This window comes from Pseudophryne corroboree, chromosome 6 (genome assembly GCF_028390025.1).
Source record: "Pseudophryne corroboree isolate aPseCor3 chromosome 6, aPseCor3.hap2, whole genome shotgun sequence".
NCBI classification, from domain to species: Eukaryota; Metazoa; Chordata; class Amphibia; order Anura; family Myobatrachidae; genus Pseudophryne; species Pseudophryne corroboree.
The window spans coordinates 530259347-530280713 of NC_086449.1; the positions used below are offsets into that span (position 1 = coordinate 530259347).

The 21367-nt window shown below is 45.5% G+C and overlaps 1 protein-coding gene and 1 long non-coding RNA gene across 12 annotated transcripts in view; one reads left to right on the forward strand and one right to left on the reverse strand.

The window, feature by feature from the left end:
* Positions 1-21367, forward strand: part of NTN4 (netrin 4) — a 233671-nt gene that overhangs the window by 189882 nt on the left and 22422 nt on the right. For all 5 annotated transcript variants that reach the window (XM_063927591.1, XM_063927592.1, XM_063927593.1 and 2 more), the window contains 2 exons: positions 18058-18271; positions 18907-19016. In XM_063927591.1, coding sequence (XP_063783661.1) covers positions 18058-18271; positions 18907-19016 — 324 coding nt within the window. The remainder of the gene's footprint in view (positions 1-18057; positions 18272-18906; positions 19017-21367) is intronic.
* LOC134932819 (uncharacterized) overlaps positions 1-21367 on the reverse strand; it is a 221135-nt gene that overhangs the window by 163450 nt on the left and 36318 nt on the right. The window lies entirely within an intron of this gene.

A 21367-nucleotide genomic window follows, 5' to 3' on the forward strand; every position in this document is an offset into this window, starting at 1 on the left:
AGTAATAAAATTAAAATGCACGTGTACTCCACCATGCTGGTGGAACATTGTAATGTTTTTAGTGATGTTTGTTCTTCAAAAAGCACACTGGGCCTCATTCAGAGTGAGTGCTACTCGGAATCGCAAATGTGAGTACAAATCCAGAGGCATCTTTGAGAGCATTCAGAGTAATTTGCACCAAGTTGCAACACCTTCCCATTGGTTGCTGCCAACTTCATTTACTGTACCTGGGTGAGATGAGACTAGATTGTGACTGGAGGCATGGTTTCTGCATCCATTCGCAAATAGTGTAAATCAACAGCACACAGTGAAGTCGCATTACAGTTAACGACCAGAGAGAGTAGATAACTACCCAAAGCGGGTCCGGTATGTAATAGCGGCGGTCAGGAGACCGACGCCGGTATCCCGGCAACGGATAGATCCTGTAACATGCGAATACAGTAGTAGCATTCAGAAATATTACATTATTTAATGAAAACATATATATGTGCAAGCATCCCCAGTTAAGCCTGACATGTTTATTTATTTAAATGGAGTGGTCAGGGCCGGCAGCTGAAATCTTGGGGCCTGGTAAACTCATATTTTTGAGAGCCCCTATCCTCCAAAGTAGGTACAGGCTAGCCGGTCATTTGCTCATTACCCTCGTCTCTCTCCATCCTCTCTCCTCACCTATATTGCTCCAGCCTCATCTTCCTCCTGTATCTCTCAGCCTCCCCCTGTGGCTCTCAGCCCCCCCATTCCCCTGTGCCTCTCAGCCTTCCCATTCCCAGGTGTCCCTCAGCCTCCCATGTTTCTCAGCTTCCCCATTCCCCTGTGTCGCTCAGCCTCCTCTTCCCCTTGCAGCTTAGCCTTCCAGAATCTTCCTGTGTCTCCACCACAAGACCCATGTCTCTCCAGCCGATACTTACCTCCTGCTGCATGCACTGCTGAATCTGCTGTTCCATTTTCAGAGGCAGCTCCGCTTCTCTGCTCACTGTCCAGCAGCACAGAGCATGATGTCATGCGCGCTGCGCCACACTTGGCACAAAACAAATTTTATTGTGGCAGCAACCAGCAGCCGGCCTCCCGCTTCTACCTTTTTCTGCATGCGGCTTAGAAACATAGACTTTGACGACAGATAAGAACCAATCTAGTCTGCCCATGTACACACACACACTTACACAATAGGGTTAGTTTTTCTCAGGAGTTAATGGATCTAGATTGTGGGTGGAAAGTGGAGCACCAGGAGAAAACCCACCAAGCATGAGGAGAATATACAAACTCCACCCAGTTAGGGCTGTGTTTGGAATTAAACCCATGGCCTCAGTGCTGTGAGGTACTATTGTTAACCTTTTACACCATCCGTACAGCCTGTGCATTCGTAACTGAGGTTTTGGAGGAGTCAAACAAAGATGTTTTAGAAGAATCAAACTATTTGGGCAACAATACAGGAGTGATTCCCTTTCCTATGCTAAAGTTTCTTTAAATACACAAATGAAAATGATGCACTTCAAAAATAAGCATCCTATCACCCGCCCTTCACCATCTCCCAGAATTCGCCTCACAGCTCCAGCTTCAATGTGCTTCAGTGGGGACACCCTGTCTGACATGCTTCGTAGCCCTTTGGGGCTGCCGAGGACAGGAACGGCACAGAGCCCTCCAACTGGTGCAGCTAGCAGTTCAAGCAGTTTGAACTGCGCCCATTGTGTGCAGCCAGCATGCCACGCAGTGACCAACATGAATCGCTGCAGCGAGAGTCTAGGGCCTCTGATCTCAGGAACTATTACAGGTGTCCCCTTTGTCCCCCCCTGTTCCCGGGCCTGGGAGTGGGTAGTGCAGTTTTAAAACACTGCTGCCTCTGTTATTGAGTTTTTGCATCAATAGGTCTGTTTTCACCATTTGCATCCAATTGCACTCAAGTCATCACTTTCAACTTTCCTCTTACACCAGGGTCAGGGCACACACAATTTGGACCACTTCAGAGGGCTGATTTTTGACCTGGCATTCTAGCCGACCTCTGCGATTGCACGCCCTTAATGTACTTTTTCTGAAGCTGCATACCTATTGCAATCGTATGCACACCAATTTCCTGCAACTCCACTCCCACTCCAGCCCCCTGATAAAACACACTCTGAAGTTACATTTGAGACTGAAATAAATTGCAAATAGCTTTACAGGCTTACTTTGAATACGTCCCAGAATGTTCTTGGAATATATTAATTGTAGTCCAGGTTAATTATAAAGTAGTGTTAAAAAATGGTAGCAGAACACTGCCACTCCTCACTCTCTGCCATTGACTGTGCCACCCACTTTTAAAATTGAATCCATCCGCTAGGTCATCACCTTCCACCAGGCCCACCTTGCCCTACCCTCTCTCTTCTCTTCCATATTCCTCCCGTTCAACCTCTCCCCCATCTTCCCTAACCATCCTGCCAACTCTGACTTCCTTCTCCCCAGTTTCTGGAGATAGATTTATGGCCCTAATCCAGTCCTTATCCCCTCCCATCTCCCCCTTTGATCCTAACTCCTTTTTTTCTGCTCCCTCGCTCCCATTTCCTGCTTCCAATTTACCCATCTCTTCAACCGTTATCTCTCATCAGGCACCATCGCCCACTCTGCAATCAAGCATTCTCTTATCTCTCCCATTCTTAAAAGACCCACCTTTGACCCACTAATGTACGTAATGAAGTTGGGAGGTTAATTGGATAGCCTCTGGCATTAAAGCTGCAGTATTTTACTGCGGGTAATTAAATCTCCCTCTTAAACAGCAATTGCAATTACCTGTGCTGAATTCTGTAAACACAATTAATGCACACAAAGTTAATACAATAGTAAATTAAGTGGGATGTTTAGGAACTGATAATTTTGTACCGGGTGGAATGGATCGAATTGGAGGGCCTGTGGGTGATACACTTTTAGTTTATCTTTTTTATATTACATATTACATTACACTTCCGTTAGCAGTCTCTCTTTTTAAGTATGAATACACCACCAGTAATAAAGCAGGACATCTACTTGTGTCAAATGTACGGAAATGAACTTGTCCCGGGAGTCGCGATGCCGGTGGTCACAAGACCAACAGCGCATTCCAGACACTGAAGATCCCGACCCCAGATTGGGTAAGTATTCTACCACTCCCCCCATCCCCTAGCCCTAACCATCCTGGGATGGCGGCTATGGGTTCAGGGGTGGTGGCTACAGCTAATCCTCGGGGTGGGGTGTTTATGGCATACCACCCCCCTAGTGCCTAACCCTCCCTTCCCCCATGGCTCTAACTTGTACCCCGACACTCAACTGCGGTATGTCGGCTGTCAGCGTTCCGTCACCGGTCTCCTGAGTGGTGGTGGGATTCCAGCGTCGGTCACATGACCGCCAGCATCCTGACCGCTGGGATGCCGAACGCATCCCTTTGGCACACGTTACAGAACAATCACTGTGTGCACTGAATAATTTGGAAATATTATGACACAAAGTAAACATGGTTTTCATTAAATAGTTATGACATTTCTGAGGCATTTTTCAGTATATAAAATAATATATTCGAGTAGAGTATGATCCCATAGATCTTAATTTGAACTCATTGGAAAAAAAAGAAAACCCTGGGCTGTGTATTGTAAAGTAAAGCTATTATGCTGTACTATAGAGACCCTCAACCTTATAGATCATGACACAATAGTTGGCAGAGCTAGCACCAAATTGCTTTTCATTAAATGTTAATTATGCTTTGATCTTATTCCTTTTTTTCCTTGCTCCAACTTGGCACTGGATTTCTTGTTTGCAGACATTGATAGATAGCATCTACAAGTAGCATAGCAACAGTCTTAAAGTCTTATGATTATTAATGATGGTCTGGCATTGGAGGATAAAAAACAAATGTATATTTATGGTAAATAAAAGCTTTGATTTAAAGTATTTCAATAACCACTATAGTCTTAATTCTATTTAGAACATATTTTGATGTGAGACTTCACTTTAAAATATACAGTACAGAGCTCCCCATGTATATGCTTATTGTTTTTGTGTGCCCTTAAGATTATACACACATTTTTGGACTTAACTAAATGTATGGCTAGGCTAATAAAAGTAATCGTTATATTGGTTCCTATGTGTTGCTGCATGGAACTACTGGGGCTTCAATCCATTTGTCAGTAACTGGGATAGTGGGGTTTTCACTAGTTTACAGAGAAGACATATAGTCTAATGGGCTGTGCACAGGCTGTTATGATTCCCTAGTAATAATAAATCATGAAAACCAACCTTGGAGAGTCTATTTGAATAGGTATTACGACCTATATTCTTATAAATTGGGCTGGAGGTGCGCCAATAAGCATGATACAGTAACTGATTGGAGAATTAGTGTGTCGTCCTCTAAAGAAGGCTTACTTTGTGGCGCACTCTTTTATTACATATTTGTTTAGTGTATTATTTAAAACTTAACACCATTTTAGAATAATAAATGTTATCAATAAAACATACAGGACAGAAAGAAATCCACAATAAGTCTGGAAATAATCACAATAAATGTGTAACTACACATCAAAGGGTACGTAATAAAATGTAAGCTACCTATTAATAGAAATTCCTGACTAACCGTTGTAGAGATCAAACAAGAATAAAAATATAAAAAATCAATAAGAGACTAATCACAGGGTTATAGTACAATCAATGAGATCTTTTCATAGTCGTATTTCGATCTCAAGAGACACCGATGTGAACAAGCCTGTGTGAAACCAGACGTACACTGTTTCCAGGGGCGTGGAGCCTCAACCCGACCCGGCGTCTGAACTTGGGAGCAGCTCCCTGCTCAATGCTGTGGATATCCTAATGGCACAACACACACGCATCTCTTAGGTATTAAGAGCGGCTCTCTCATCCACCTGCCTCTTTTGCACTGTGTTACACACAACAGAGGAGGGGGTGAGTGTCTTCGAGGACAGCAGAAGCTGCTCGCACTACTTTCTTCCATCCCGGTGCTGGCGTTACCCTGCTCTCATCGATCCCATTCACTGCCAACGCACACGGGCACATGGGACGACAGTAGAAGGGGGAACTAACCCTCAAGTGCCGGGACACCTTTTATCTATCAGATCACTATATACAGGCCGCTGTAACCAATATTTAGAGGACGACCCACTAGTGGTCTGTCTCTAATTCTCCAATCAGGGTTTTCACTAGTAGCAGGCCCCCAGTTACTTATCCCGAAATTCAGTGATATGCCATTAGACCCAACTTGCCATAAAGTGCCCCATGTGCCCTAAGACCTTCACAAGCCATCAGATCACACATGTACTCTAAAAACTCAACATGCCACTCAGACCTCAATACATGCCACTAGGGCCTCCCTATGCACCCACTTACTTTCACTTCCCACATGATCCCTGCTTACTGACAGTCTAAAGAGGAAGAATGTGTGATACAGAATACACAGTTCCCTCTCCTCTTCTGATTGGATGAGCTGTGTGGCCTTCCTCCTGTATGCAGAGAAGGTTATGTGATGCAGACGCTGGCAGCTCTCATCCATTGTATAACAAAACAGAAGAAAGTCAGACTGGAAGCAGCTATATGCTTTTCCTCTGCTATGGATTCACACCCATTGGCATCAATATATATATGCTTACTAGAGGTTTTTTTTTATACCGATTCAGTGGACAAAGATTGCAGAAGCAGTATACAGAGAGTATATGAGACAGTGCCGAACCACCGTGTGTGCAAGCGGTGTAACTGCTACAAAGACTTTCCAAGTCCCCCTGAATTCTTCACTGTCCACACTCTCTGAGACACCATGCTCTACAAACTATTTAAAGAAATGTCCCTCTAATTCTTCTACGGTTATGTAGTGTCGCTGAGTATGCTTTTAATTTAATTTGATTTTGATGCTCCTGTCTAGATAACTATGTTACTTTGGCTAATTTATCTTTCCTAGATCTATAGGTCATGCTTATCAGATGTCCCCTTACCACTGCTTAGTGAGATTCCATTGTGATTGTAGAAGTGATGTCAGGGGTATTGTTAAAGTCAAAAAGCTGAGTAAAAAGGACTAACAATTGCATTTTAATCATGACACTTTGGAGGTGAGATTTATTAATTCATATATGTGGGGTGAGGAGGGTGGGAAGCTAGGTCTGAGAGGTCAACTGGCATAGTGCCATGGTCACCTTAGGGATACATTGTGGCTGAGCAGGATTATGTAGGTCCTAGATTATGTACAGTGAACGGAGTAGTGAAAAGTATATACTTTTTTAATGTTTCTGTAACCCTTCCAGGAGATGTACAAGAGATTGATTTTAAGTAACATTGATTGCCTGATTTGTCAAACAGGCAACTGGTGAGGATCTTTTAAGACTTATTTTGAAAGCTGTATTAAGGCCATCCACCAACACAACTACTCCCTACTTGCACCTAAGAATATTTGCTGGTCCTTATTAGGCACATTAGTGTTTTCCAGCAGTTTACAAGAGTTGTTAATTACATTAGAACCTATTATTTGCAGTGGGTTCCAATGTTCAGTGCACATGTAAGTTTAATTCAGGAATATTGCATTTGTGTAGAGGTCAGTAAGTTCCTTAGACGCCTCCTGCTCCATCTTTTGCTTCAACACATGTCAACCTCAGTGAGATCAATAGAGTATCCTCCATTGGGGATGGTATTGGGATCTCAGCACATGGTGCCAGCAGTAAGACTACCGACAGCGGCATCCTGACGCTAAGGATACCGACACCTATTTGGTAAGTAAACTACTTCCTTAACCCTAACCCTCCCACCCCCGCAGCCTAACTCTATCCCTCCCCAGCCTAAACCTAACCCTCCCACCACGCATCCTAACCCTAATCTTTAACACCCCCCCCACCCCCCAGGCAGCCTAACCCTCCCCCCGCAGCCTAAACCTACCCACCCACCCAAAATCCCCCAGGATAAACCAAAGAAAATTGTTAGGTTAACAGCTTGTAGAGCCAAGGGTTTTTAATTATCCGTCCGTATCCCAGAACTAGTCACAGGCCAGTGGCGCACCCAGGGGGGTTTCCGAGCACCCAGAAACCCCCCTCCAGCAAAAAAAAAAATGAGTATTATTAATGGCTGTCTAGCGTCCTCTGCAGGTTGCTGTCTTCCTGGTGGCACTTGTAAGTGCTTAATAAAAGTTTACTTTATTTTAATTATAGTACATATATATCCATGTGCATACATATATACACATGTATATATATATATATACATACATATAAACACACACACACACACATATGATATATATATATATATACATACATGTGTATACTGTATACAGTAGACGTGTACTGTATGTATGTATATATATATATATATATATATGTATGCATTTAATATATATATATACACATATATATGTGTATATACGGTATATATATGTGTAGATATGTATGTGTGTGTATATATATATATATATATATATGTGTGGATCGGCACTCCCACTGATGGCTACAGTAAGCACCGGTGCCCTCTTGAAACAAATACTTACAAATACGGAAAGGAGGAAGCTGCACTCTGCGTCTTTAAAAAGACAGGTTCTGTAGATGTGTTGTTGAATACACTTTTTGCCTGCTTCCTCCTTTCCGTATTTGTGTATATTATATATATATATATATATATATATATACACACACACACACACACTAGTTTTACGGACCCAGCATATACTGGGTCACCTCAGTCCCCACCCCCGTGATTGGCTCCACCGAGTTCTGGAAACCCCCCCATGCAAATCCTGCGTTTGCCACTGCAGGCATAGGCGTTTCTATAATGGGTGCAGTGTGTGCAGTGGACATGGGCTCCTAGGTCCAGGGGAGGGCACACACTGCACCCATACAGTATACTTACCCCTCCGGAGTCCCTTGGCGGCCACCACAGCCATTTCCGAGTGAATTGCACATGCGCACTGGAGATGTCTCCGGGAACAAGGCGCGGGCGCCATGTTCCCGGAGACCTTCGCATGTGCAGTAGACTCTGGCATTATGCCAGATTTTACTAGCTGCTGGAGAGGAGGAGGCCCACAACAGAGGCTGCACACGGGTCCCCTTCTCTCTTAAAACGCCCCTGGTCTCAGACTTTGAACTCATCTGCTTGGATGACAATGACAGAAAGAGATGGATACAGGTAAAACGGGTATCAGGGGCAGGATTAAACTAATCCCATTTCAGAGGTTAAATGCAGGAGTCAATATCAGGGCATGGAATGCTGCACATAAGAAGAGGAAACAGATAATCAGTCTAATTCTTGGTATTCTAAACCCTTTTGTAAATTAGGTAAATTGATTTTGCTGTAAGAGTTTCCCTTACCTTAAAATTGTGAACAAAAATATAAAAAGTAAAACTATTAATATACACCATCATATTGGCTGGAAAAAATTACTTTAATTTCAGAAAATTAACCAAATGAATTAGTATTATTCAGTATTATTTGACGTGCAGGTCCTGGACCAGCTGTAAATACTGTATGTATATCGATATGCCATTACTCTAGAGAGATAATTAACAACTACTGTGTGTTAACAGTTTGTGTATTTTGTTTGCAGACTTTATAATAGAACATGTATGTTGTGATGGAATTAATAAAGTTGTGTGACAATATACAAAATGTGTTTAGAAACATTTAAGCTTTGTAGTACATTTTAAAAATCTTAAGAGACACCTGTTCCCATGTGGTTATACAAACATCATTTTTTGCATTGTTCATTCCATCACTGTGGAATGTTTCCTGTAAGGACAGCTTAATGTTATATTGTATTGTGTGCAGATATGCACAGAAACAACAATATGATTCACCACTTAGGACTTCCCACATCGGGAGTAAAGAATGTGCTTGCATGCGTTTAAGCAATTACATTTTCACAGACAGGTAGGCAAAGTAAAACTTATGTACAGTACTGTATGTTGCTGAACTGTGTCCTTCCAGCCAGCAGCCTCCAGCCAAAATCTCAGAGTTAGTGGGTGGTGTTTTCATCTTGTTATCACTCACTTTTTTAATAGCCGCTGAAAGTGCTGCTGTTGCTTCACTTGTCTTTACTTTTGCCAGAACTAAAACATTAAAAGCCAACAAAAAATATATCCCAGAAACATAGGTTTTTTTTGAAGGCCAAGGTGCGTGCTTCTGTTCACACAGTACAGTGCAAAAGCCATGTTGGGGACAAGGGACTTTGGACCCCCTCTAAAAGGAGAAAGGCCCCATTACTCCTCTTACTCTCAGAACCAGAAGGCACAATTTTGGGAAAACAGAATCTTCAGGTCCCCCTTTGCCGAAGCTTGGAGGGACCCATTGAATTACCAACTCTCAGAGCCAAAAGATCCCTCAGGAGGCAAGAGTCTTCAGGCTTCCCTCCACTGCAAGGATCGAGGTCACCCCTTTCTCCCCAGGTTTGGCCGAAGCTTACCCTTGGGGGAACGGATTCATTGTCTCTCCCCAAAAGGAGACAGCCTGAGGACACGAAGGGTGAGGGTGGCCCATAAGGGTCTCACCCAAAACTCTCACAAAACTTGACACACTCACACAAAAAAAAACCCATAAAAGGTGAGGTGAAAGGTGCAAAAAAGGGCAAACAACAGGAAAAAAGTTAAATAAACGTAACAAAAAAAAAATGCCCCAGTGGGCTGTTTCTAGACAATTTGGCACCCAGTGCGAGCATTAAAATGCGCCCCCCCGGACATCCACTCACTAAAATAAGCGTGGCCTTACAGGAAAAGACGACCTTACATCCCAGTTTTTGACTCTGCAACAACAGACCTCAGCCACCACTGGAAAAAATAAACATTCCACCATATTAAGCCCCACACAGTAATGCCCCTTGCACCATATTATGCCATACACCGCAATGCCCGTGATACATTATGTCCTACAGTAAAGCTTCTAATTACTTTAAAATTACCTGCTAGTTGCCAGGGGTTTCATGCGCTGGGTGTCATGTTCGTTGCCAGAGGTTTAATGCGCTAGGTGTCATGATCGTTGCCAGGGGTTTCAAGCGCTGAGTGTCATGATCGTTGCCAGGGGTTTCATGTGTTGGGTGTCATGCTCATTTGCAGGGGTTTCATGCTCTGGCATCCATGCTCGTTGCTAAGGGGAATGCTCATTGCCAAGGGGAATGTTTATTGCCAAGGGGGTGTAAGTATATTGTCGGCTCCCCCTCCTCCCTCTTCCCTAATACTACTCCACTCGGGTAGGGGGCGGCGGAGTTTCGTGGAACGATGAGATTGCTTTGTGACATCACAACGCAACTGCGTCATTCCATGAAACTTCGCCCCTCCCCAGTGGAGTAGTATGCTAGAAGGAGGAGGGGGAGCAGAGGGAGCCACATAGGGCCGCGGTGGGTGTTGAAGTCCGGGAAAAAATAAAAAAGTAAATAAAAAATAGGATTTTAATTACCTACCAGTAAATCCTTTTCTCGTAGTCCGTAGAGGATACTGGCGTCTGCATTAGTACCATGGGGTATAGACGGGTCCACTAGGAGCCAAGGGCACTTTAAGAGTTTGATAGTGTGGGCTGGCTCCTCCCTCTATGCCCCTCCTACCAGACTCAGTCTAGGAAACTGTGCCCGAGGAGACGGACATACTTTGAGAGACGGATAGAAAAGATTGTTGTGAGATTCCCAACCAGCACACACAACTAGAGGAAAGCCAAGCTAACCAAACTTCAAACCAGGAACAGCAACAGCTGAACCAACAATACTTAACCAAGTAACAGTGCAGGAATAAATGAAGCACTAGGCGGGCGCCCAGTATCCTCTACGGACTACGAGAAAAGGATTTACCGGTAGGTAATTAAAATCCTATTTTCTCTTACATCCTAGAGGATACTGGGGTACACATTAGTACCATGGGGATGTACCAAAGCTCCCAAACCGGGTGGGAGAGTGCTAAGTTTCCTGCAGAACAGATTTACCAAACTGAAGGTCCTCAGAGGCCAAAGTATCGAACTTGTAGAACTTAGCAAACGTGTTCGAACCTGACCAAGTAGCTGCTCGGCAGAGCTGTAAAGCCGAGACACCCCGGGCAGCCGCCCAGGAGGAACCCACCGACCTAGTAGAGTGGGCCTGTACAGATCTTGGAACCAGCAAGCCAGCCGTAGAATAAGCATGCTGATAGTAAGCCTGATCCAGCGAACAATAGACTGCTTTGAAGCAGGACACCCAATTTTATTGGGATCATAGAGAACAAACAGCGAGTCAGATTTTCTGTGACGAGCTGTCCGCTTCACATAGATCTTCAAAACCCTCACAACATCCAAGGACTTTGAAGTAGCAGAGGTGTCGGTAACCACCGGAACCACAATAGGTTGGTTGATATGAAACGCAGACACCACCTTGGGAAGAAATTGCTGACGAGTTCTAAGTTCTGCTCTATCTTCATGAAAAATCAAATAGAGGCTCTTGTGAGACAACGCTCCCAGCTCCAACACACATCTTGCTGAAGCCAAGGCCAACAGTGTGACAGTCTTCCATGTAAGAAACTTTACGTCAGCCTCCTGTAAAGGCTCAAACCATTCCAAATGCAGAAACTGCAACATCACATTGAGATCCCAAGGTGCTGTAGGAGGCACAAAGCGTGGCTAGATGCGCAGAACACCCTTCAAAAATGTCTGAACCTCAGGGAGAGAAGCCAATTGTTTCTGGAAGAAAATGGATAAGGCCGAAATCTGGACTTTTATGGAGCCCAAACGTAGGCCCACATCCACACCCGATTGCAGAAAAAGGAGGAAATGTCCCAGTTGAAAATCAACTGCAGGAAATTTCCTGTGCTCACACCAAATACGGTGGTAATGTTTATACGTTACCCCCTTTCTGGCTTGGATCAAGACTGGAATAACCCTATCCGGGATCCCTTTGTGGGCTAGAATTTGACGCTCAACCTCCATACCGTCAAACGTAGCCATGGTAAGTCTTGATAGATGAATGGCCCCTGTTGTAGAAGATCCTCGTGAAGAGGTAGAGGCCACGGGTCCTCTAGGATCATCTCCAGTAGATCCGAGTACCAGGCCCTTCTCGGCCAGTCCGGAGCAATGAGAATTGCTTGAACCTTTTCCTTTTTTATTCTTTTGAGAATTTTTGGGATCAATGGAAGTGGTGGAAACATGTACACCATCTGGTAGACCCAAGGAGTCACCAGAGCATCCACCACCACTGCTTGTGGGTCTCTCGACCTGGAACAATGCCACTTGAGCTTCTTGTTGAGACAAGAGGCCATCATGTCGATTTGTGGCATTCCCCACCGATGTGTCAAGCACATCCTGGGTGAAGGCCCCACTCTCCTGGGTGGAGGTTGTGTCTGTTTAGGAAGTCTGCTACCCAGTTGTCTACTCCCAGAAAGAAGAGTGCCGACAACGCCACAGCGTGTCTTTCCACCCAGAGGAGAATCCTTGACACCTCTGACATTGCTTCTCTGCTCTTCATTCCTTCCTGTCAGTTTATGTACGTTACCGCCGTCACATTGTCCGACTGAATCTGAATGGCATGATCTTGAAGAAGATGCCTGTAGAAGGGCATTGTATATGGCCCTTAGTTCCAGAATGTTGATTGGAAGGATGGTCTCCTGACTTGACCATTTTCCTTTGAACTGTTCCCCTTGGGTGACTGCTCCCCAACCTCTGAGGCTTGCGTCTGTGGTTAGCAGAATCTAATTTTGAATCCCGAACCTTCGGCCCTCGGTCAGGTGAGAGGTCTGAAGCCACCACAGAAGAGAAATCCTGGCTTTTGGCGACAGATGGATTCTCTGGTGCATGGAAAGATGCGATCCGGACCACTTGTCCAACAGATCCAGCTGGAAGAGCCTTGCGTGAAACCTTCCGTATTGTAGAGCCTCGTAAGACTCTACCATTTTTCCCAGGAGGCGAATGCATAGATGCACCGATATCCGGGTTGGTTTTAGAACATCCCGTACCATTGACTGGATTACCAATGCCATGTCTAAAGGAAGAAATACCTTCTGTACCTCCATATCCAGTATCATTCCCAAGAACGGAAGCCTCTCTGTTGGTTCCAGATGAGATTTTGGTAGGTTTAGAATCCACCCGTGATCCTGGAGTAGTTCGGTTGATAGGGCAATGTTGTCCAACAACCTCTCCCTGGATGGTGCTTTTATCAGCAGATTGTCCAGGTACGGTATTACGTTCACTCCTTGTTTGTGGAGGAGAAACATCATCTCTGCCATTACCTTGGTGAACACGCTCGGTGCCGTGGAGAGGCCAAATGGCAGGGCCTTGAACTGGTAGAGAAAGTCCTGTAATGCAAACCTTAGATAAGCCTGATGAGGTGGCCAAATCGGAATATGAAGGTATGTATCCTTGATATCCAGAGACACCAAGAATTCCCCCTCCTCCAGACCTGAGATCACCGCTCTCAGAGACTCCATCTTGAACTTGAACACCCATAAGTACGGGTTCAAATACTTGAGGTTTAAAATGGGCCTTACCCAGTGCTTAAAGTGGTCCTAGAGAGGTGGTGGAACTCACCCCCCTCCCCACGGCGCCCATGTAATAAAAGGTATTGCGCGCGCCGTAGACGCGCGCGGCAAAAGGGGGTGTGGTCTCAAAAAGAAAGGGGCGTGGTCACACAATAGTAATAATGCCCACAGTAGTAGCACCCAAGTGTAAATTTTGAAGTGGGGGTATGGAAAAGTGAAGGTTGTAATTATGTGCACGCCGATGGCGTGCGCGCTCCTCAAAAGGGGGCATGGCCACGCAAAAGGGGGTGTGCCCTTCAGTGTAGTTTACCACACCATATACCCCTTATACACCACAATAACAGGACCCCTTTCACATTATAGCACACAGTATGAGCCGAGATTCACATTACACCACACAGTATGAGCCAAATTCACATTACACCACACAGTATAAGCCGAAATTCACATTATAGCACACGGTATGAGTCGAAATTCACATTACAGCACACGGTATGAGCCGAAATTCACATTATAGCACACGGTATGAGCTGAAATTCAAATTATAGCACACGGTATGAGCCGAAATTCACATTATAGCACACAGTATGAGCCGAAATTCAAATTATAGCACACGGTATGCGCCGAAATTCACATTATAGCACACGGTATGAGCCGCCATTCACATTATAGCATACAGAATGAGCCGAAATTCACATTATAGAGTGACAGAGTGACAGGGAGAGTGACAGCAGGGACATGGAAAATGACAGCAGGGACATGCAAAGTGACAGCAGGGACATGGAGAGTGACAGCAGGGACATGGAGAGTGACAGCAGGGGCATACAGTAGGCACTAGAGAGAGAGAAAGGCAGCAAGGTAAGAGTACCTGTTTAGCAGCGGCGGTGGTCTGCGGTGCTGTGGATGAGTAGGCTGTGGTAGGCGTGGAGTGGAGAAGGCTGTGGGCCTCGGAGATAGTGCGGAGGAGGAGGCTGTGGGCATGCAGAGGTCCGAGGGCGGGGCGGCAGAGGAGGCTGAGGGCGGCTGCAGTGGATCGGGAACCAGGCTGGCTTTATTATCCCTGCCGCCGCATCGAGCTCCTGTGACCACGGTGCTAATATTTCAAAACTGCTGCTGACCGGCAGCCAATCAGCGACAGATTTGAACTAGTAGCGCCGCAGTCACAGGAGCGCGATGTGGCGGCAGGGATTATAAAGCCAGCCTGGTCCCAGATCCGCTGCAGCTGGGAGTCTGGAACCAGGGCTCCCAGTGCGGCGGCGATGGTAGGGGCGGAGTGACGGAGGGCGGACCAGGAGCTCAGCTTCTTTGTCAGCCCATACAGTAATGCCCACAGCAGTAGCACCCCTTATACTATGCCCACAGTAGTAGTGCCCCTTATGCAATACCCGCAATAGTAGTGCCCCTTATGTCCCCAAGAGTGGTGCCCCTTATGAAGTGTCCCCTTTACAATGCCCTCATTAGCAGTGCACCCCATCAGTAATGCCCTTAATGGTAATGCCCCTGTGTAGTATTGCCCCCAGTAGTAATGTTGCCTGTAGTAATGCCCCCAGTCGTTTAGCCCCCTGTAGTTTAGCCCCAGTAGTCATGCCCCCACTGGTAATGCCCCTGCAGTTATGACCCCAGTAATTTACTCCCCCCCCCCTTTAGTTTAGCCTCCCAGTGGTAATTGCTCCAGTAGTTTTGCCCCATGTAGTTTAGCCCCGTTAGTAATGCCCCCAGTAGTTTGCCCCAGCCCCCCTGTAGTTTGCCCCCTTGTAGTAATGCCCCCAGTAGTAAAGCCCCCCAGTAGTTTGCCCCTTTGTAGTTTGTCCCCAGTATTAAAGCCCCCCAGTAGTTTGCCCCAGTAGTAAAGCCCCCAGTAGTTTGCCCCAGTAGTAAAGCCCCCAGTAGTTTGCCCCAGTAGTAAAGCCCCCAGTAGTTTGCCTCTGTAGTATAGCCCCCCAGTCATTTGCCCCTCTGTAGTATAGCCCCCCAGTAGTTTGCCCCTCTGTAGTATAGCCCCCCAGTCATTTGCCCCTCTGTAGTATAGCCCCCCAGTAGTTTGCCTCTCTGTAGTATAGCCCCCCAGTAGTTTGCCCCTCTGTAGTATAGCCCCCCAGTAGTTTGCCTCTCTGTAGTATAGCCCCCCAGTAGTTTGCCCCTCTGTAGTATAGCCCCCCAGTAGTTTGCCCCTCTGTAGTATAGCCCCCCAGTAGTTTGCCCCTCTGTAGTATAGCCCCCCAGTAGTTTGCCTCTCTGTAGTATAGCCCACCAGTAGTTTGCCCCTCTGTAGTATAGCCCCCCAGTAGTTTGCCCCTCTGTAGTATAGCCCCCCAGTAGTTTGCCCCCAGTAGTATAGACCCCCCAATAACAGCGCTGCTAGTAGTGCACATATGGGAGGGGGGAGAGAGAGGCACCATACTTACCAAGCCCCGCTCCCGCCGCAGTCCTCTCTTGGCGCCCGCTCCTCGGCACTATGGGAGAGGCGTCATGAACCCCTGTAAGCTGCTGCCAGTGTGGGTATTTTGTATTTTAAGGCTTCAGCTCCCCCCTCACAGCGGAACACACATAGTATGCCTCTGAAACTGCCTGTCAGCGCTGCGTCTCCATACCCTTATGCCGCCATTACTGCCGGCGACCTGCTAACCGGGACCCTGGCTTTCTACTCCCCACTCTTCTCACTTCTGGCTCTGTTTGGGGTGGTGGCGTGAGAGAAAAGGAAAATTGTGCAGTCTGATAATAAAGTGCAATACAAAGTGCCTTACTAGTGAAAACCTGACGTACAAAACCAGTGCATGTTCATGCACCTCTGTCCCAAGGGGCACCAGAGGCACTTTCCACCTCTGGCTTCTAGCTGCCGTCCTTTTGGCCAGAGGATTTTTTTTTATTAACCTCAAGCAGCACGGGCGAATTGGGAAACAAAAGTGGTCCTGAAAAATTTAATGTGGGCCAAACCATCTGTAGGCAGAGCCAATACCAAAGTAGGCGGGACTAAGACTTCAAAAAAATATTACACCTCATAACCCCAGACATATTACACCTCATACTTCCAGACATAATAGTACACCTCACACCCCCAGACATAATATTACACCTCACACCCAATGGGCACATATTACACCTCATACCCCCAGACATAATATTACAGCCCATACCTCATACCCCCAGGTGTAATATTATACCTCATACCTAGAATCCCCAGATATATTACACCCCAAACCTCATATACTCAGACATAAAATTAGACCCTTATACCCCCAGACATATTAGACTCAATACCTTATACCCCCAGATATAATATTACACCCCCCAAATCAGGCTTTAACTGAAACTGTAACAGCATGTTGAGGACAGGAGTCAGGACATTTCACAAGGCAGCAGCAACACAGGAGAGGAACATGCATTTAGGAGAGTACACTCATACTCACCTTTCCTGTTGCTGGACGGGCACCCACCGTGGCCGCACCTTCTCTTTCCACAAGGTCCGTGCCAATTACGTAATTGGCGTTTGGCACGCGAACCTCATCTTCCTGTCAGCCGGGTGGGGTGGGGGCAGGGCCGGCTCTCTCGATATCAGACGCTGACCGCAGAGCAGTGCGCACAGTTAATTAATTAAACAGCAGGTGACGTGGAGGGGGGCAGTGCAGAGCGCACAGTTAAACTGCCAGCAGGTGATGTGGAGGGGGCGCTTATGACAGGCCCCACACACCAATCGGCCCACCGGGGTATTCCCTACACCAGCAGTGGCCAACCCGTGGCTCTTGAGCCGCATGCGGCCATTTCTTTATTCAAATGTGACTCCCAACACTCAAAGTCACGTGACAACAACAGATCCTTAAACCGGTGCACTCCAGCCAGACACACAGCAGCACTACGGTAACTGAAAACTGAGGGAGACAGATACTGGGCTGTAGTGACATATGAGTGTGGGCTGGAATGACACAAGGTGGAGCTGGCTGAAGTGACAAAGGAGGATCCTGACAGGAGAGACACAATGGGGGACCTGACTGGAGTGACACAGGAGGGTGCTGCCAGGAGTGACACAATGGGAAGCTGGCTGGAGTAACATAGAAGGGTGCTAGCAGGAGTGACACTTGGGGGAGCTGGCAGGAGTGACACAGGAGGGTGCCTGCGGGAGTGACACATGGGGGAGCTGCCTGGAGTGACACATTGACACGTGGGTGTTGGCTGGAATGACACAGCAGGGTGCTGGCTGAAATGACACATGGGGGAGCTGAAGTGTATTATGTGAATATGACTTTTTCAATATATTTTATGTGGATCTGGCTTTTTCAATTATTTTATCTGGAAGTGGCTTTTTCAATGTATTTTATACTAGGGGTATGCCCTAGCAGGCACAAGACCACATCCAATTTTTGCACGTGTGCCTTCGGCTCGATGTCGGCTCTTTCACGTACCTAACAAGATTTTTTGGCTCTTTGTCTCTGACTGGTTGGCCACCCCTGCCCTACGCAAAAGTGATGGCCAATCCGGGCCTGTCTAGAAGTTTACCACTTACCTTGATCTATTTCTGTTTATTTCCTGAACTACAATTGCAATAAAAATTGAGAAACTAGTGTTCTAAACATTTGTAGTAGTTTATATATTCTCATTTTAGCATAAATCATCATGTGAAGTTGTTTTAAAGTTAATCACTTTCTCTCTTTTATTTTGTTTTTAGCATGTTCCTGTCATTCAGTTGGATCAGCAAAGCTTACTTCTAGCTCATACACATTGTGTGACCCCCAGAATGGAGACTGCCCTTGTAAACCTGGTGTAGCAGGCCCTAGTTGTGACCGTTGTATGGTTGGATATTGGGGTTTTGGAGAGTATGGTTGCCGGCCATGTGACTGCGCTGGAAACTGTGATCATCTAACTGGAGACTGTATAACCAAGTAAGTTTTCATAGCAATCAAGGTCTTCCATGTCCCTTTCAAAAATGTGTGCTAGAGCCCTGTTTCCATAGTAATTCTGAGAGGCCTACTTTTGAGTCAAGAAATGTTCAGCGCTAATAAATTACTTGCATGGGGTTTTTCCCTTAAGCAATTGTTACCAGTATGAGTAGACATGGATAAGAACTTTCTGTCAAGACTTGTACTTGGTTGGTTAAGAAAGCAAAGGGTATTTCTTATAGATTGCAAGGTAGAATAAGCCAAACCAGATTCAAAAGTATTGTTCTTTAATTCATTAATTCAAGTGGAAACCAGCATAAATGAACTGGTGGCGGTAGGTTAAGGGATGTTATGGTTTTGTCTGGACCATTGGTTGATATATGTAATTGATATGTTTGTGCCCATATTGATTAAACAAAGTAATGTTGCAGTAATTGATTGACAAAAGAATGATATATGTATTACTATAAAATGTGAGGATATACAGTATAATACTGATGTAATTGATTTTTACATTGATTTGATTATAAAACTAATGTACATTAATAATTAGATTTAAATATGAATTATAGCTACTGTTCATATGTAAATTATATGTCTAGTTATAAATTATCTTGCAATTATCTTTCAATGCTTAGCTTTGAAATAGACTGGCACCGTGAAATTCCCGAGCTCTCTATGTTTAATGAGAGTGGACAGAATCAGGAATGGGAAGATGAACAGGGATTTTCAGCCCTTCGTCACACAGGTGAGATTTCTTTACTTTCTCACAGTTGAACAGTCTTATTGTACTGCTGATTCCAGCCTGTTTCCATGTACTGCTTATCTGATAAATCTATATGCTAACATGCAATTATAATAGCATAAACTGTTTATTTAACTAGTCAAATATGTATAGTTCTAATTTGTAGCTATATTATTGTTAGCAAATTGTATTTTAAAAGCATATAAGGGGCTGATTCAGAGATGGATGCAGCCGCGCATCAGTACGCAGCAGCCACGTTCATCATGTCTGTGCACACGCACTGGCCGCAGTGCGCGTGCGCAACCCTTCTTTTTGCGGCCGCATCGAAGAAGGATGCGGCCGCCAGATTATTGACAACGGCGGGAATAAGCGGGGCGGCAACGCGGTGTTGGAGGGGGTGGGGCGGTCCGAACGGGACTGTAACGTGTCCATTTTCAGGCCGGCTACGTGACCTCACATGCAGCCGCTTCGATTAAAAAAATGGCTGCTGACCACCTGACAGCGCTGCCAGGGGTCAACCCTAGTTTAATGCATCCGCAATTTAATTGCAGATGCATCGGGAAGTGGCCCATTACACATGCTGGGCATCAGGGGCGTTTTAAAAGAGGAAGGGGCCCGAGTGCACCTTCCGGTGGGCCCCCTCCTCTGTACGTCGCAGTAGTCTCTGACAGTGTGCCGGAGTCTACTGTGCATGCGCCAATCTCCAGAAACATGGTGCCTGCCATGTTCCGGAGACCAATTTGGCTACTGCACATGCGCGGTGGCCATTTAGGCAGCGACTTTCGACGCGACTGCAGTGCCCGACGCTGGACTCCGGAACGGTAAGTATTCAAAATGGGTGCAGTGTGGGCTCCCCTGGAAACCAGGGGCCCATGTGCACTGCACACATTGCACCCATTATTTTAGAAACGCCTATGCTGGGCAGACCCCAGCATATGAGGAGATGGACGCAGATCTGGCTGCGTATACAGCGATCTGCATCCATCTCTGAATCAGCTTCTAAGTCAGAGGTTTCCAAACCTGGTCCTCAAGGCATCCTAACATTCCAGGATTTAAGTATATCGTTAAGTTTACTGATTTGCTCAGATGTCCCTTACTAGGAACATCACTGAGCAAATCAGTAAACTTAACGCCATTGGCTTTTGACCCATGATTCAATCCCCGCGACTTTCCCATTGGAATTTTGCAGGATATATGACGGTCATATTACAACGTATAGGTTAAAATTTGGCAATCTAGTGTTCACCATACATTTGATCCGGCTTCAATTACATTATAGCTTTTTTAGCTACTAATTTGTTACTTTTATTCATTTTTTCGCTCAGTCGTTGGTTTTTCACATTGTACAAATTTGTGACTCACTTATCTTAAAATAATATTCTAATAAAGTTGATATGATATTAACAGTAAGTTGAATTTTGAACGGTTCCTCTGATTTAGAGTGCTCCCCAACAAGAGTCTCCTTCTTTTCTACCCCCTTAAAAACTCAAGTTGATACTACTGGGGAGCACCACTGATGGTCACCAGAGAAACACTTTAGAGACAAGACAGAGTCCTTAAGTTTATAGGTTACCTTACTGAGAATTCTTTTCTCTGACATAAAATCAGTAATATCAGAGAATCACTATCTGACACATATATTACATTATTTGCAATTGGTGCAATCGTTCTTCTTCTTCCTACATCTCCAGCCTCATTTCGAACCCCAAGATCCTTATTGATAGTCCACATTCTCCTTGTGCCACCAATCTACTCTCTGTAACATCCGCTCTCTTGGCATGTCACAGTATACAGTCTCTTCTGTTGTTATATACCCTCACAAATCAGTAGAGCTCTGTTTTCTGTGCTCATCCCCACCTATAGTAAAATCTCTAATCTCTTTATACTGGTATCTATCCATCATTATTCACGCATACAGTGATTATTCGGTAAAAAAAACAAAAAAACAGAATTCTGACCTTAACTCTCTCTCAAATTACCATCCCATCTGTAAGCTGCCATGCACCACACTTTCTTCACTCGCACAATTTATTGGACCCACTTCAGTCAGGCTTTTGTTTCTAACACTCCGCAGAAACAGCACTGACTAAGGTAGTAAATTATGTGATCACTGCTAAGTCGGCCATTACTCACTTCTGGATCTCTCTGCTGTATTTGACACCGTTGACTCCTTTCATACCAACATTTGAGTGCTTAAATAGGGTGACCATATTATCCCTTTTACCTGGGACGCTCATGGATTACACAGGTTCTGTGGCTGGCTGACTTCAAGCTTACATTTCAGCTGGTTTTAATCAGCCACAGAACCTGTGTAATCCATGAGCGTCCCAGGTAAAAGGGATAATATGGTCACT